This window comes from Myotis lucifugus, unplaced genomic scaffold (assembly GCF_000147115.1).
Source record: "Myotis lucifugus unplaced genomic scaffold, Myoluc2.0 scaffold_1, whole genome shotgun sequence".
In the NCBI taxonomy this organism is placed as follows: Eukaryota; Metazoa; Chordata; class Mammalia; order Chiroptera; family Vespertilionidae; genus Myotis; species Myotis lucifugus.
Window position 1 is genome coordinate 1,914,865 of NW_005871049.1, and position 16,961 is coordinate 1,931,825.

The window sequence follows — 16,961 nt, forward strand, 5'->3', positions numbered from 1 at the left end:
CCTGCCGGCGTCCGAAGGGCCATCTCGGGTGTCCCGAGCGGCCCGTCGGCGCGTCGAGCGGGCCCTACCCGTTTGTCAGAGGCGCCGCCGCGGGAGGAGCGGGCCGCGGACCCCGTGCGGGAGAGGCGGCGGGAAGAGGGCGGACTGGATCCTGCGGAGGCGGCAGGTACTCACCGACCGGCCCTCGCGGCGGGGCCGAGCCCCTCCTCCCGGTGCGGGGGTCACGAGCGGCCGCACCACGTCAGGAGCTGGGGGCGGGCGAGCGGAGGTGCGCGCGAAGTTGGGCACTGCCCGGCGGACCCGCCGGCGTCCGGTGACGAAACCAACGAGCACCGCGCGGGGGAAGCCACGCCAGGACGTACCAACTGCGGGGGGGGGGGGGAGGCGCCCCCGGGTGCCCCCAGCCTCGGCCCTGCCGAGCTCTCGCCGTGTGCCGGTTCGCTGTGTTACCTCCTAGCCCTTGGCAGGAAACCAGAGTAGCACCGAGCCCGCAAAACACTCCCGTTAACCCTTCAAAGTTCTCTCTGACAATCAAACCTCTTCCGGCCCTTTTGCGTGAACCTAGTTACACGGAAATTATCTGCTCACGTGACCGCTTGAAAACTCAGGGTAAATGTTACAATCTGGTCATTTCAGGGAGGGGGAAATCTGGGAAACTCTTAGGGATGTCAGGTGAAGTGTAACATCAGAACAGCCACTTCGGTGAAAAATTTTTTTTTAATGATAATCTTTTAAGTAGGTTTACTTTTTTGGGGGGTGAAATTTAAAATGTGCATGACCCAGCAATTTCATGTCTAAAACAATACAGAAACTGCTACAAGTGTACACAAAAAGACATGCTTATATTCAAGCCTGCTCCCTTCTAAAAAAATAAATAAAAATAACAGAAATGTCCAATACGACATGGATGATGTGATGTTTCCAAGATAAAATATTACAATGAAACTAATAAGTAGCAACATTTGATAGCTCATAGCATGAGTTACTGAAATGGCGACATGCCAACAAACTACACTGTAAAATATACGTACATTTAAAAGTACATAGAATAACAGTATATCCTGATTATGGAAAACCTATGTATAGAAAATGAACTACATGAATAGATGGACACACAATGTGATTATGTTATGAGGGCAGGAGGCGGGAGGGGTGGGAGCCAGGATGGATGGGGAGAGCGGATAAACAGGACTTCAGATCTGTCATGATGTTACTGGAAAGGGGACCTGGCCCTTAGTGGGTCTGCCTCAAGCTGGCCCATAATGTGTGGGTCCTTGACTTCGTGCAAAAAAAACTTCATAGCCGAAACCGGTTTGGCTCAGTGGATAGAGCGTCGGCCTGCGGACTGAAAGGTCCCAGGTTCGATTCCGGTCAAGGGCAGGTACCTTGGTTGCGGGCACATCCCCAGTTTGGGGTGTGCAGGAAGCAGCTGATCGATGTTTCTCTCTCATCGATGTTTCTAACTCTCTATCTCTCTCCCTTCCTCTCTGTAAAAAATCAATAAAATATATATTTTAAAAAAAAAAACTTCATAACATTAATCCAGGTGATTTTGAGAGTATGTTTATTAAAGCTGAGGACCGTGAAACAAGGGCTTATGACAGAAAATGCAACAGGAGAGCATAGGTGGGGCTGCTTTGGCTCTCTGGAAATACTATAAGAAATGAGCCTAGGTGGAGCTGCTTTAGCTCACTGGGAAGTCAGAGAAAAGGGGCTTTGGAGACAGGTTCAGGGGTTTAGCCTGGGAGGAGCTGCTGCTGCCCATTGCTCCCCTGCTTGCAAGGCTCATGGGGACCCCTGGAGTTTAGGAGATGCACCCTTGTGGGGGAAGAAGAGCGGGGAGGGAAAGACAGGGGCATGCTCCAGGGAGGGGGACTCATTCATTTTGGGATCTTCGTTTTGAGGTTTTTTAAAGACTGGGAGTTGAGGAGCAGTCTTAAGGAAGGATCTCAACAGAATATTCATCAGCTTTTCCAAGTGTACCCTTTCAGGCTCGGGGTCTCCACTGATTGGTTGGCACCAGGGGGGTCATTAGTCACTACAGCTAATCCTGGCGATGCCCACCTGGTTTTGCTGCTTTTCTGGGCCTGGTGTTTAAATACAACTTAGTCCTAGATGTTATCTCTAGGGAGATGACCTGTAGCTGGGGGTAAATTGCTCAGCCAGTTTGTTCAGCTGTCTCAGTTTCCCCATTCCACTTGCCAAGGAATTTTCCTAGGTTCTTACTATCCTGCCTCAATGATTTCTTTTTTAAAAAAGAAGAAACCTAAAAATAAACATAGCAAAGTGTTAACACTTGGGTAGTGGAACTATACATTAGTCTCAGTACTTTTTTGTAACATTTAATCAAGTCACCTACCTCCAAATGATCCTCCCAAATCTAGCTAAACCACTTTTTCATCTACCTCTTGTAACTCCAGTTCATTTCTCTTGCTTGGTTCCTCAGCTCCTGGGACTTTCAATCACCCATTATATAGTGCAATTATCTGCTGCATATATCTATCTATTCTATAAGATTTGTTAGCTTTCTGAAGACATGATCCATTACATGGATTCCATGTAACCCTAGCAAGTAGCAAAGAGCCTGGCCAAAAGCAAACACTCAATACATGCTAATTGAACTGAAGTGTGAAGAAGGGAACCAAAAAAGTTTTCAATGCAGGGCCAGAAAGGTCTTTTTGGGGCATCCTATCTCAGAGAAGATTGGTGATGCAGTTGTTAGCAGCCATCTTGCAACCCTAAGGAGAGCCAGCCAATGGTAGGCAGCCTCTAAGACAGTGATTCTCAACCTTGGCTGCACATTAGAATCACCTGGGAATCTTTTTAAAATCCTGATTTCTGGGCCTCATCCTCCGGAAATTCTGTTTCTTTGTTATGGGGTGGGGCCACAACATTAGTAACAAAGAAACAGAATTTCCAGAGGATGAGGCCAAGAAATCAGGATTTTAAAAAGATTCCTAGGTGATTCTAATGTGCAGCCAAGGTTGAGAACCACTGCTCTAAGATGACCTCCACTTGTAATGGAGTGAAAAGCTGTCTCTGTGAGTCTATCTAAATTCTAGCTTGCATTTTTCCCATGGCCTCAGGCAGATAGCTCCTGCAGTAGATATGCTAACCATTACAGGAATTCTGCTGGAGGCTTGAGTGTTTGGAATAACAGGAATTCACCTTCAATTCCCACTCAGGGCACATGCCCAGGTTGCAGTTCGATCTCCAATGCAGGACATGTGGGAGGCAGCCAATCAATGATTCTCTCTCATCATTGATTTTTCTCTCTCTCTCCCTTCCTCTCTGAAATCAATAAAAATCCTACATAATAAAAGCCTAATATGCTAAGTGTCCAGTCATCCGTTCAACCAATCAAAGCATAATATGCTAATGATATGCTAAAGCCACTCAACCACTCACTATGACGTGCACTGACCACCAGGGGGCAGTGAACTGGTCAACCAGTCGCTATGATGTGCACTGACCACCAGGGGGCAGACGCTCCGACCAGTAGGCTAGCTTGCTGCTGGGGTCTGGCTGATTGGGACTGGGCAAGATGGGCCAGACACGACCTGGAGCCCTCCTACGGTCCCTCCCGGCTAGCCAACCTCCTGTGTCCCTCCCCAGCCCTGATCATGCACCGGTGGGGTCCCTAGGCCTGACCTGCAACCTCTCACAATCCAGGACCCCTGGAGAGCTGGTTTTGGCCCGATCCCGCAGGCATAAAAGGCTAATATGCAAATCGACGGAACAGCAGAACAACTGATCGCTATTACATGCACTGACCATCAGGGGGCAGACGCTCAACACAGGAGCTGGCCCCTGGTGGTCAGTGCACTCCCACAGGGTGAGTGCTGCTCAGCCAGAAGCTGGGCTCATGGCTTGCGAGCGCAGTGGGGGTGGTGGGGGTGGGGGGTGGCAGGAGCCTCTCCCGCCTCCACAGCAGCACTAAGGATGTCTGACTGCCCAGGGAGCAGGCCTAAACCATCAGTCAGACATCCCCCAAGGGCTCCCAGACTGCAAGAGGGTTCAGCCTGGGCAGGGCCCTCCCGCCCAGTACACAAATTTCGTGCACCAAGCCTCTAGTAAAAAAATAAAAAGACCTAGAAACTGAAACTTACTGAGAGGCTTCCTGGAAGTGAGGCACCAAGGCCAGCCAGGCGATTTTAGCTTTTTGAAGAGATAAAAAGGTGATAGGAGAGCCCTAGACGGTTTGGCTCAGTGGATAGAGCATCGGCCTGCAGACCAAAGGGTCCCTGGTTCGATTCCAGTTAGGGGCAAGTACCTTGGTTGCAGGCTCCTTCCTGGACCAAGCCCTGGTTGGGGCTCATGCAGGAGACAACCAACTGATGTGTTTCTCTCACATCAGTATCTCTCTCTGTCTTTCCCTCTCTCTCTTCCATTCTCCCTAAAAATCAATGGAAAAGTATCCTTGGGTGAGGATTAAAAAAAAAAAAAAAAGGTGTTGGAGAATTGGAGCACCTGGGTGTCATGATATGGCTTGTTTCAAGAGGATCACTGGGGCTGCTGTGCTTAGAATACCTGAAGAGCAAAGGAAGGGACTAGAGAACTCCACAGCGGTAACCTTGGCCAGAGATGGTGGCTCCGACACAATTACGAGTTTGACAGGAAAGGAGTTTAAGGGGAGGTCTGGGCTGGGGGCTAACAGTTGGAACTCAAAAGGTATCTAATCACGGAGATGGCGTTTCCTCTATCACTAACTTACTAGTAGTGAACTCGAGTAAACCACTTCTAGGTTCTGAGCCTCAGTTTCCCTACCAGCGAAACGGGGAGAATATTCCCACATCGTGGGGCCTTCATGAGAACGAAATGGTAAGTGTTCAAGGCTGACCGTGTGCAGAGTGAGACCCCTGCGCCAAGACCTGCGCGAGGCGTCCGGAAAGGAGGGAGCCGCCGCAGAATTGTTGACCGACTTCCGCGTCAGCAGCGGAGGATCCGAGAGCCCAAGCAGTTACCAGGCAAAAGAACCGCCAGGGCGGGAAACCCAGCGCGGTTCGCGGCTCCCAACCTCGCGAGATTTGTTAGCCGGGCAAAAGTCACCCGTCCGGCCACATCTCGCGAGGCCGAGGTTCCATCGGTGGATTTGGGTTTGCGGGGAAGATGGAGTATCCCGCGTTGGGCACGGTGCAGGCCACGGACAGCGGAGGGCTCCAGCCATACCTCAGCTCCGAGGAGCCGGAGGGCCGGGAACCGGACGGGCTGCGCTTCGACCGCGAGAGGGCGTGCCGCCTGTGGGAGGCAGTGTCCGGGGCCCAACCAGTGGGGAGGGAGGAAGGTGAGTGAAGGAGGGAGGGTGGGGGTCTCGGGAAGGAACCCCCTCGCCCGCCCGCTCCTTTCGCGAGAGTGGCGGAAGCGCGAGGCTGGAATGCGGACCAGCCCCCGACTCTATGGTCCCACCCCCTGGCTCCCGGCCCGCCCCCTTGCGTGACGCAGCCGGGGACTCCCGAACTCGTGCACCCCACCGGCCCGGGCGCCGGGTATCCAGGCCTGCGCCCCACCGGCCAGGGCGCCGGCCATCCAGGCCTGCACCCCACCGGCCAGGGCGCCGGCCATCCAGGCCAGCTCCTGAAAATCAAGGCTCCTGCGCGCATGTGGTCAAGGGCCTTCTCGCGCTCAGGCCGCGGGTGTTCCTGCCCCGCCTTCCTCACCCGCCGAAGCGCAGCTCTTCCCTGGCTCGGGGACTGCAGTTCCTCTCCACACCCTCTGTGAGACCTACAGAACCATCCCGCCAGACTTCTAGCTTCCTCGCCATTTCTCCCTGATTCTCCATCGCCCCGATCTCCAGGCTCCCCCACCCGTAATGTCTCTAGCCTCCTTTCTCTCATGCCCCAATTTCCAAGGGCTCTAGAAGGCCTTCTTCATACCCCCATGTTCCTGCTGGCCTTGGTGATGGATGGAGCCCTGGCTTAACCCCCCTTTGTAGTTGTCTGGTCTCTACCCTTTTCTGAGATGGGGGCCAGGAATCTGAGAAAGAAGCTTTGCAGCTTGCTCTGCCTGTTACTTAGCGGCGGGTAAGATGGAGATAGAGGAGATGGAAAAAGCTGGCCTGACCTGGTTGTGTGACCCTCTTAACAGTCCTTGGGAAAGCTAGCTGCTTAACTACCCAAAAGAACACCAGCTCTCAGGGCTTCTGTGCTAATCCTGTCAAGTAATCTGCAGGGCAATCAGACTGCTCTAATGGTTTGTGCTCGCTGCACAGACAGATCTTGAAAAGTTTAATATGTTTACCTGTGAACTGATGCCCCCTGGAATGAAATGGAGTTTTTTACCACAGCCAAGGACTATATGTTTCAGTTTGGGGTGGCACACAGACCTATACCCTCGTATATACATACTTCTCCAGTTTAAAAACTAGTCTAGCCTGATTCCTAAATTATTATGTACAAATTTGTGCCCTCCCTCCCCCACAATTTTTCTCTTATTTCACAAACATTCACTGATGCCTGCTCTATTTCAAGACTGTTTGGGTGTCAGAGGTGAGGAAAAAACTGTTCTTGCCCTGAAGGGGCTTGCAGTCTGGTCCAGGAAGCAGACACCACAGCAGTTTTATTATAATGTGGTGGGTATAGTGAAGAGGAATGCCTAAGAGTTGGGTGCACACAAGCAGAGGAAGTGACCTTTGTCCTCAGAGGACATAGAACACAGTGACTGCGTTGAAAAGTGAACTGTCTCTATGTGTGTATGAATGTACAGTGTCACACCAGTTCATTTCCCTAGCCGCCACACTTATACAATATTTATATGAGATCTAGGTAGATACCTATAGCACCAGTTTCTACTCACATTGTTTTTTTCTCTGCACTTTCATTGAGTTATAATTTACATATCATAAAATTCACCCATTGTAACTGTACCAGAAATTGAACTGTGACCACCTGGTTTGTAGGTTGACACTCAACCATTGAGCCACGCCAGCCGGGCCATTTTTAATTTTTTGAGGACCCTCCATATTGTTTTCCGTGGTTTTCCAATCTGCATTCCTACCAACAGTACACGAGGGTTCCCTTTTCTCCACATCTTCGCCAACACTTGTTTGTTGATTTATTAATGATAGCCATTCTGACAAGTGTGAGGCGATATTTCAAAAAGAATGTTCTAGCCCTGCTGGTGTGGCTCAGAGGTTGAGCCACACCTATGAACCAGGAGGTCACAGTTTGATTCCAGTTAAGGCACATTACTGGGTTGCAGGCTCGATCCCCAGTGTGGGGCATGCAGGAGGCAACCGAACGATTCTCATCATTGATGTTTCTATCTCTCTCTACCTCTCCCTCTCTGAAATCAATACAAATATTTTTTTTAAAAAATGTTCTAGCCATGGCTGGTGTGGCTCAGTCAGTTAAACATCCTCCCACGCACTAAAAGGTCACTTGTTCGATTCCTGGTCGGGGTGTTTACGGGAAGCAACCGATCCATGTTTCTCTCTAACATCTATGTTTCTTTCTCTCTCTCTCCCTCTCTCTTCCTCTCTGAAATCAATAAAAAGATATATTTTTTAAAAGAATGTTCTAGTCTTTTAATAATTAAACCCCAATACAGTTTTCTACCCAATTCTGTGTGTCCCATTATACCAATGTAAATTTAAATAATTAGAAAATGCACCTGGCGGGTATAGATCAGTTGAGCATCAACTTACGAACCAGGAGGTTCGATTCCTGGTCAGGTTACATGCCCGGTAGGGGGCATGCAAGAGGCAGTGGGTCAATGATTCTCTCATAACTGATGTTTCTATCTCTCCCGCTCCCTTTCTCTCTGAAATCAATCAATAAATTTAAAAAATGCTATTGATCTTTTAGTGGAGCAATTTTGAAGGTTGCTTTATTTTTTTTTCTAATCTTTATTGTTGAAAGTATTACATAGGTTCTCCTTTTTCCCCGTTAACCTCTTTCAGCCCGATCCTGTCCCTCCTGCCCCCCAGGAAGGTTACTTCATTTTTAACTCCACAGAAAATGTTCCACAAATAATAAAAAGATACAAAATGTATGATTATAATAAATTTTTTAAAAGAACAGTGAGAAAATGATTCCCTTGTCAAGTCTTTCAATCCTTCCAGTTCTTTCAGGGAAGAAGTCTCAGTTGGGTGCTACCTTGTCGTAACACCTCTCTTCCCAGTTGCTGCTCTCTTATTGTTCTTTTTAGAGAGAGCTCCAAGCCACTGTGCCAGTATCTGGCTAAAATTGTTTCATTTTTATTGCTACCCATTAAGTTTGTGATCTAAAGATTTCTTTTTAAAAGAATTTACTTGTATAGCATGGTGACTATAGTTAATAACTGTATATTTGAAAGTTGCTAAGAGAGTGGATCTGAAAAGTTTTCATAAAAAGAAAAAAAATTGTAACTGAGTGGTGATGGATGTTAACTAGGCTACACCTGAAATTAATATAATGTTATATGTCAATTATATCTCAGCTTAAAAAATATTAAACAATTTATTTAGAAAATGAAGTTGGCTTACATAAAATTATAAAGTAAGTAATAGTATACACGGTGCGAGAACATAGCATGAGTCATGAAAGCAGAAGGGAAAGAGTGCCTGAGGTTTGTCACAATATAATAGTATGGCATTCCATTACTCAGTGCCTGCATTTGAGGCAGGTTCAAAGACAATGCTATTGAAGCAGATTTTTAACTCACAGATTTTATTTTCCTCTCTATAGTGGAGCATATGATCCAGAAGAACCAGTGTCTCTTCACCAACACCCAGTGTAAGGTTTGCTGCGCCTTGCTCATTTCAGAATCTCAGAAGCTGGCACACTACCAGGTATGCCATAGTACCTTTAGAACTGCTTTACTTTCCAGACCTAGTTCCAAGCCCCCACTTCTCCCAACTTGCACTGTGAAGTGTAATTCCTTCTTAGCTACCCAGATGTTGCCTCCATGCATGTTGACTGTAACTTGAAGACTAACTTAATTTTTCCCAAGTCCCATTTCTCTCATCTAAGTCAGAATCATTATACTTATATCTTCCCTTGTAGCTTATACAGTAGAAAGTATGAGCTTTGGCTTTAAATAGACCAGAGTTTGAATCACAGCTCTGCTACTCATCTTGGGCAAAAATCCTCAGCATCTTCAGCCTCTGTTTTCTCATCTATAAGATAGAGATGATGCCCTAGCTGGTTTGCCTCAGTGGATAGAGCATCAGCCCACAGACCAAAGGGTCCCAGGTTCGATTCCGGTCAAGGGCATATACCTCGGTTGCAGGCTCAATCCCCATGGGGAAGGCAACCAATCAATGTGTCACTTTCACATCGATGTTCCTGTCTCTTTGTCTCTCCCCCTCCCTTCCACTCTGTCTAAAAATCAATGGACAAAATATCCTCAGGTGAGGATTAAACAAAACAAAAACAAGATAGAGATGATGATAATTTTCTCATAGCTTGTAAAGATTAGATTTGACAGCATGTAAAGTGCCTTGAGCAGAGTGGGAACTCCATAGACTAGGTTTCTTCCCACACCCTCTCCTGCTTAAAAGTTTTATGAGGATGAATCAGGTGAAAATCTAGTAAGTGTTTTTGAGTTCCTTAGATATGAATTGGCATTTGGCTATCTTTTATCTTTTTCCTGGGTTCTTACAGAGCAAAAAACATGCCAACAAAGTGAAGAGATACCTAGCAATCCATGGAATGGAGACATTAAAGGGGGAAATGAAGAAGCTAGACTCAGATCAGGTAATCCAGCTGCCATGTTGATACTGCTTGCTTCCTGATGAAGCCAGCAGACAGGTTGGTGTGGTAAAAAGAGCATGGGCTTTGAGTCTGACTTGGCTTCAAATTCCAGCCCTGTCGTGTGACTTGGGCAAGTCTTATTACTTCTCTGAGCCTTGATTTCTTCCTTTATCAAAAAGAGGATGCTAATAACTATGTTTTAGGATTTTTCCAAACTAAAATGAGGGAAAGAAAAAGACCCCACACAGAGCCTGGCACATAGCAGGAGCTTAGTAAATGGAGCCATTGCTATGTATTACCACCCAGTGGTTTGATGGAGTAGAACAAGAAGCTGCCCATTCACTGCTTAAGGAAACAAAGTGGAAGGAGGCCAGGCTGCTTTCTTGAGATCAGGGAAAAGAGCTGAGCTCAGCACTTGAATGTTTTGAGACAAGTGGTAGGAACACTTTATCAGATGCCTGCTCTGATAGAGATGTAAACACATTTGCTTTTTGGCTTAGAAATAATGTGGGAATTATGCTGAAACAACCCAGAATCCATAGGGGTACTATAATTTTTATTCCATAGGAGGCTGTGCAAACATCATGGGATAAGAAACTAGCACTGGCTCTACAACTTACTGGTTAGATGACTTGAGGTAAATTACTTAACCTTTGTGTACTTTAACCATAAAATGGCGATAGTAATTTTCTACCTCTTAAGGGTATCATAAGGTAATTTCAATTCCTAGTATATACTCAGTGAATATACAAACTGTGCCTCCTATTATAGGTTTGAAGGGCCATGCTCATCCCTTCTCCAATTCACTAGACTGATCCCCTACTTGCCCTTCTTGTAATTTAGAATTCCAAAAGTCAGGATCTAACCAATGCTACCCCAATAAGTTCAATAAAAATTAAAAATGGCTCAGTGGTTTCGCATCAACCTATGAACCTGGAGGTCAAGGTTCGATTCCTGATCAGGGCGCATGCCTGGGTTGCAGGCTGGAACCCCAGTGTGGGACATGCAGGAGGCAGCTGAGCAATGGTTCTCTCTCAAGGTTGATGTTTCTATCTCCTCCCTTCCTTTCTAAAATCAATAAAAATAATACTTTTTTAAATAATAATAATAAATAGCCCTGGCTGATGTGACTTAGTTGGTTGGGTGTCATCTCATGCCCTGAAGGTTTTCTGGTTCAATTCTCAGAGCACATGCCCAGGTTGCAGGCTCCATCCCCAGTAGGGAGCATACAGGAGATACCCAAAAGATGTTCCCTCTCACATTGATATTTCTCTCTCCCTCTCCCTTCCTCTCTCTCTAAAAATCAATAAACATTTTTTCTTTAAAAAAAAAAAAGGAGCCTTACCAATATGGCTCAGTGGTTGAGCATGGACCCATGAACCTGTAGGTTATGGTTCGATTCCTGGTCAGGGCACAAGCCTGGATTGCAGGTTCGATCCCCAGTAGGGGTCATGTAGGAAGCAGCTGATCAGTGGTTCTCTCTCATCATATCTCTCTCTCCTTCTCACTTCTTCTCTCTCAAATCAATAAGAACATATTTAAAAAAAAAAAAAAAGAAAATCAGGATCAACTCTGTGACCCTGAGCAAGTCACTTCACCTCTTTGTATTTCAGTTCCTTCAACTCGGGTGGTCCAGTAGTTCAAACAAGGTCACAGGCTCCTCCCCCTCCCCCAATTAAAGAATTTTCCAGCCCAAAATGTTGATAGTGCCAAGGTTTAAAATGTTGTCTTGCCCTAACCAGTTTTGCTCATTGGATAGAGTGTCAGCCAACGGACCGAAGGGTCCCAGGTTCAATTCTGGTCAAGGATACATACCTTGGTTGCAGGCTCATCCCCAGCCCCATCCCTGGTTGGGCTCATGCAGGAGGCAACCAATCGATGTGTTTCTCTCACATCGATGTTTCTCTGTCTTTCCCTCTCTCACTCTCCCTAAAAAGCGATGGAAAAATATCCTTGGGTAAGATTAAACAAATAATAATAATCCTATATAATAAAAGGCTAATATGCAAATCGACTGAACAGTGGAACGACTGGTTGCTATGATGCATACTGACCACCAGAGGGCAGACACTCAACACAGGAGCTGCCCCCTGGTGGTCAGTGCACTCCCACAGGGGGAGTGCTGCTCAACCAGAAGCCCTGAGCCGGGCTCGAGGCTGGCGAGCAGAGCGGCGGTGGCGGGAGCCTCTCCTGCCTCCACGGCAGCACTAAAGATGTCCAACTGCCAGCTTAGGGGAACAGGCCTAAGCCTGCAGTTGGACATCCCCCGAGGGCTCCCAGACTGCAAGAGGGTGCAGGCCGGGCTGAGGGACCCCACCCCCCAGAGTGCACAAATTTCATGCACCGGGCCTCTAGTAATAAAAATAAAATAAAATGTTGTCTTGCCCTGACCAGTGTTGCTTGATGGTTAGAGCATCAGCCCAAGCACCAGAGGGTCATGGGTTTGATTCCCAGTCAAGGGCAGGTACCTGGGTTGTAGGTTGAGTCCCTGACCCCAATGTTTGGGAGGCAACCAATTAATATGTCTCTTTCACATCGATGTTTCTCTTCTCTCCCCACCTCCTCCCTTCCACTCTCTCTAAAAAGCAATGGGAAAAATCCTCAGGTGAGGATAACAAAAATAAATAAAAAAATTAAATGCTGTATTGCCCTGGCCTGGTAGTTCAGTTGGTTAGAGTGTAGTCCCGATACACCAAGGTTGCGGGTTTGATCTCCAGTCAGGGCGCATACAAGAAGCAATCAATGAATGCATAAATAGGTGGGATAGCAAATTGATATCTCTCTCTCTCTCTTTCTTTTTCTCTTTCTCTCCCTCTCTCTCTCTCAAATCAATAAGTAAAAATTTAAACAAAATGATCTACTTGTTCGATAAACCCTGAGCCTCTGCTGTGTGCCAGACTCCAGCAGGTTGCTAAGGATAGGAAACAAAGTCAAACAGTCCATGCCGTCCATGTTGAAGTTTAGTTCACAGAAAAGTCTCCCAAGCTATTACACTGTCAGTTTAGGGTTACAAGTGGTATGCTAGAGAGGTCTGTTTCATGCACTCTGGGAGTATGGGGGAGGAACAAAATTAATTTTTCCTGGAATAGTCACACAAAGTGGCTTGATAATTGTTTATTGAATAATTTTCTTGAGTAAAAGTCTCCCAGAAGATGTTATATTTAATCTGGGCCTTAAAGGGTAAGTGGACATATGCCAGGCAGAAAAGAAGGAAAGATCATTCTAGGTAGCAAGAATGGCCCACACAAAAAGTAAAGGAACAGAGCATAAAGTGGGGAATGGTGAGTAGAGCCTGGGATGAGTTAGCTGGAGAAGAATCCAGAAAGGTAGGTTGGGGTAGTGTGTGAACGGGGCCTTGAATACCCATTCTCCTGTGGGCAATGGGGAACCATTTAAGATTTTCTGGCCGGGCAGTGACATGTTCAGACCTGTGTTCTTTCTCCCAACCAGAAGAGCAGCAGAAGCAAAGACAAGAACCAGTGCTGCCCCATCTGTAACATGACCTTTTCCTCCCCTGTCGTGGCCCAGTCGCACTACCTGGGGAAGACCCACGCAAAGAACTTAAAGCTGAAGCAGCAATCCACTAAGGTGGAAGGTACTGGTTTTCCTGAGTAGTGCTATATCGGGACCCCCCTAACCCCATCCTTAGGGCACTAATGCCAGGTGCTCCCAGAAATTATCACTGGGGCCACAGACTTGAAGAGGTTGAACTGCTTTTGGGAGCCCTTAAAAATATTAAAGTAGACCCAGCTTCATTGAAATGCAGTCTCAGAGTTGTACTCACCTAACCTCTCTTTATTTGGTTACATCAGAAGCGTCTTAGCCCTGAGCTTTTGTTCTGACTAATAATTCGGGAGTGTCAAAGTCTTTCAGGCCATGCACACCGTGAGAGCATTCTACTTCCAACCTCTCCCACTTAGATTTTTTCCTCCCATCATCCACCTGCACTTATTATCATATGTTCCAAGTTGAAAGCTAAAACCTAGTCTTTTTTGTGTGCTCAGGTTATGCCCTGCTCACTTTAATCTTCAAAGGTGCCTCTTCTCAAGACAGGGACTTGCCTTTCAAAGCTGAATACTTCAGTACTATCACTATTGCCCCATAAGCTGTGTTTGCAACTGCTATGAATTCATTCCCAGTATAGTGACTTCTAAAGTAACCCCCTTTATCTTGTCACCACTGGGGCTCTTGATTTCATCTCATTAACTCCTGACTTTCTGGGATTTTTTAACCTCTGCTAACTGCAGTTAGTCAAGAGTGAAAATTCTTTGATCTTTATTTTATTTTTTCTTGGCAACTTTTGCTTCTCTCTTCATTTTGGACCAAGAAGTAGATTATACTATCTATAATACTTACTATCCTTTTTTATATTATTGTATTATGAAAACAAGACAACAATGTTTTGGAAGGCTTTGAAGATAGAGTAAAAAAATTCACTTATAATTATACCTTCTATCACACCCAAATCTAGTTATTCATGCTATGAAGCTGGGCTTTGAACTCACAGATGCCCAGGTTTAAATCTCAGGGCTGTTATTTACCGTCTATATGACTTCATGCCTGAGTTTCCTCACCTTCACAGGTTGTGAGGATGAAATAATATATATAGAACCTAGGACATAACAGATGCCCAGTAAATGACAGCTGCTATTGTTAGTATTATCACCATCATTAAGATAGCCAGTGAGTGGCATTCCCCACATCTAATGCAGTAGTTGGGCAGGCATCTACCACCTGAGCCTATTACTAACAATAATTGCTTTCGTTAAAGTCAGTGTTGGTACCATTCATGGCACCAAAAAAACTAAATATTAGGCCAAGAGAAACCAGCTTAGGAACAGAACTTTGTAAGGTCACTCACTTATCTTTATATGGACTTATCTCTCCATAAATAGGAAAATTCCCTGGAATATGCCTAGTCCCAAGGATTCCATATTCTGAAAGTTATTTTCCATATCCACTTTTGGCCTTTGCCACATGCATATATGTTTTTTTATATAGTTGTAATTGTCATGCATGTATCCTGCTTTTACTTTTAGTTTAAGCACATTTTCCTGTTATCACATGAGTTTATTAGTATGTTTCTGAAATTAAACATTTTAAATGTAAAAGTGATATAAGCATGTAAAAAATATGGAAAATATTGATAAGTGGAAAGAAAAAATGCCCATAATTTTACCATTCAGAGGTAACCATTGTTAACATTTTATAGTACTGTTTCTCCTATAATCCTTTGCTGTGTGTGTGCGTGTATGTGTGTGTCTGTATCTGTTTTATGTATATCTAGATTGAATCCATGTATATGAACATATAAACATACAATACTTTAAATAATCTTGTTTTTATAAAAATGATGCATACTCATTATGAATAATTCTAGTTCAAACAATGCAAAAAGTACAAAGAAAAAAGTAAACTTTCACCCAAATCCTACCACCAAGAGAAAAACACTGTTAATATGTTGGTTACTTTCAAAATACCAGAACACACATATAAACTGTGTATGTGTCTTTTCACAATAATATAATTATATTGTGCGTGCAGTTTTCTTTTATACTCTTCATTTTAATTTAACATTTGCATTTCCTCATGTTATTAAGAACTTTTTTATAAACATTTTTAATGACTAGAAAGCATCTCATCATACCACATTCAACCATTCCTCTAATGTTTTTCCCTCTCTCCTTCTTGGTATTTATAAATAACTCTATAATAAACATCCATATAGAATACTCTTTCCATATTTCAAGCTGTTTCTTGAGGGAAGACTCCCAGAGGTCTCATTTTTATTGGATGTCCATTAAGTAGTTCCTTTAACTTTACTTAAGCATTTGCCTCTGATGCTTCTCTTCAGTATCTTTTAAAAAATGACCTTTATATCAACCATTATCTCTTTTCTGATGTCAAAAATCTACATTCATTGTAGAAAAGTTGGAAAATACTGAAAAGCCCCTTTACTTTATGCTTTTGGTCTTTTTCCATACATCACCAGTATGTTTTTGTTGCTTTACAGAATTGAGAACATAAGAAACACGTTTCTGTATAACCTTTTCTTTTTAACTCAGTACCACATGCTGAATATTCTCTCATATTATTAAATATTCTGCAACACATAAATTACTTTTCAAGTGACTTGCTGAAACAATGACCAAGGAAAATCAATGGCCAGAGAAATTGAGATTCCCTATACTGGAAAATCACTGTGGGAAAAGCCAGCAAGTTTCTTCTGGCTTGCTAAAAATTCTCAAAACTTCCCGCATTAAAGTGGTACCAAGATGAAAGAGCACCTCAGACATCTGTGAGTGCTGCTGAGCCCCCCACCCCTCCTCCACCATTGGTGGAGGTTCTAGCTCACATTTTTAAAGCAGTGGTTACTAGATCCACACCATTCCAGCCATGTGGCCTCATTAGTGAGTTATGGCATCCACTCTATATGGCAGCAGCATGACCTGCAGTCAGCATTCGGACATCTCTTGATCCACAGGAGGTTTACACATATGCCCATAGCAGGCTCTGATTAACAGAATTCACTAACCAACACCAGGGATTTTTCTGAAGGTGAAAGCATGAACTGTAGCCTTCAGGTCCACTCACCACACTCTGGCAGCCTGGCAGAGCAAAGAGGGCATGGTCTTTGGATCACACAGACTTTGGTTCCACTCACTAGCTGGGTGGTCTTGGGCAAGTCATTTGTCCTGTGAGCCCTGGTTTTTCTCTGTAGTGTAGCAAAATGATATACTCGTATACCTCATGGAGCAGTTCTGAGGACCAAGGGAGAAAATACATGTACAAAGCACATAAATAAATGTCAATGTCATCCTCTTCTCTCCCCACCTTAGCCCAGAAAGCAGTGTTGCCCAAAAAGCCTCCCAGTATAGTTGCCTTTTCTAAATGACCCTGCAAGCCCTCAGACCCTCAGTTTCTACATTTGCCCATTGCCTCCCAGCTCTGTGGTACTGGGGTACTGTGAGGATGGGAATAAAACACCCAAACTTTTTATCCCACTTACTGTGAAGTTCTGGGGAATTCTGAAGGATAAAAAGACTGCAAGCATGTACATCTCTGGTCTGTTGTCATTTACAACTTGATAGTAGAAGTACAGAACCTCCTCAGAACGTGAGGAAATCAGGAATCATGTTCCTAAAGTAGTTAACGCTATTGAACAGATTAGCTCCCCCAAATCTTTGCAGTTTTCTTACTCAGAGAAGGCTTTCACTGTGTGATTCACCCTGGCAGGGCCCCATGTGCAAGTGTGATTAACTAGTTACCAGTCTTCATTTGCATTCAGTA

At 45.1% G+C, this 16,961-nt stretch overlaps 2 protein-coding genes across 9 annotated transcripts in view; one reads left to right on the forward strand and one right to left on the reverse strand.

Moving 5' to 3' along the window:
- Positions 1-322, reverse strand: part of UIMC1 (ubiquitin interaction motif containing 1) — a 72,557-nt gene extending 72,235 nt beyond the window's left edge. For 7 of the 8 annotated variants that reach the window (XR_002829243.1, XM_023753766.1, XM_006081604.3 and 4 more), the window contains exon 1: positions 175-322. The gene's annotated coding sequence lies outside the window, so the exon portion shown is untranslated. Of the gene's footprint in view, positions 1-68 lie in introns of all 8 variants that reach the window. The other variant, XM_014454486.2, reaches the window with a different exon arrangement.
- Positions 323-4,433: 4,111 nt separating this feature from the next.
- The window catches only part of ZNF346 (zinc finger protein 346), a 26,403-nt gene continuing 13,875 nt past the window's right edge, over positions 4,434-16,961 (forward strand). Inside the window, exons 1-4 of the mRNA XM_023753770.1 lie at positions 4,434-5,284; positions 8,664-8,767; positions 9,582-9,674; positions 13,122-13,266. Of these exons, the coding sequence (XP_023609538.1) occupies positions 5,110-5,284; positions 8,664-8,767; positions 9,582-9,674; positions 13,122-13,266 (517 nt within the window). The 5' untranslated portion in view covers positions 4,434-5,109. The remainder of the gene's footprint in view (positions 5,285-8,663; positions 8,768-9,581; positions 9,675-13,121; positions 13,267-16,961) is intronic.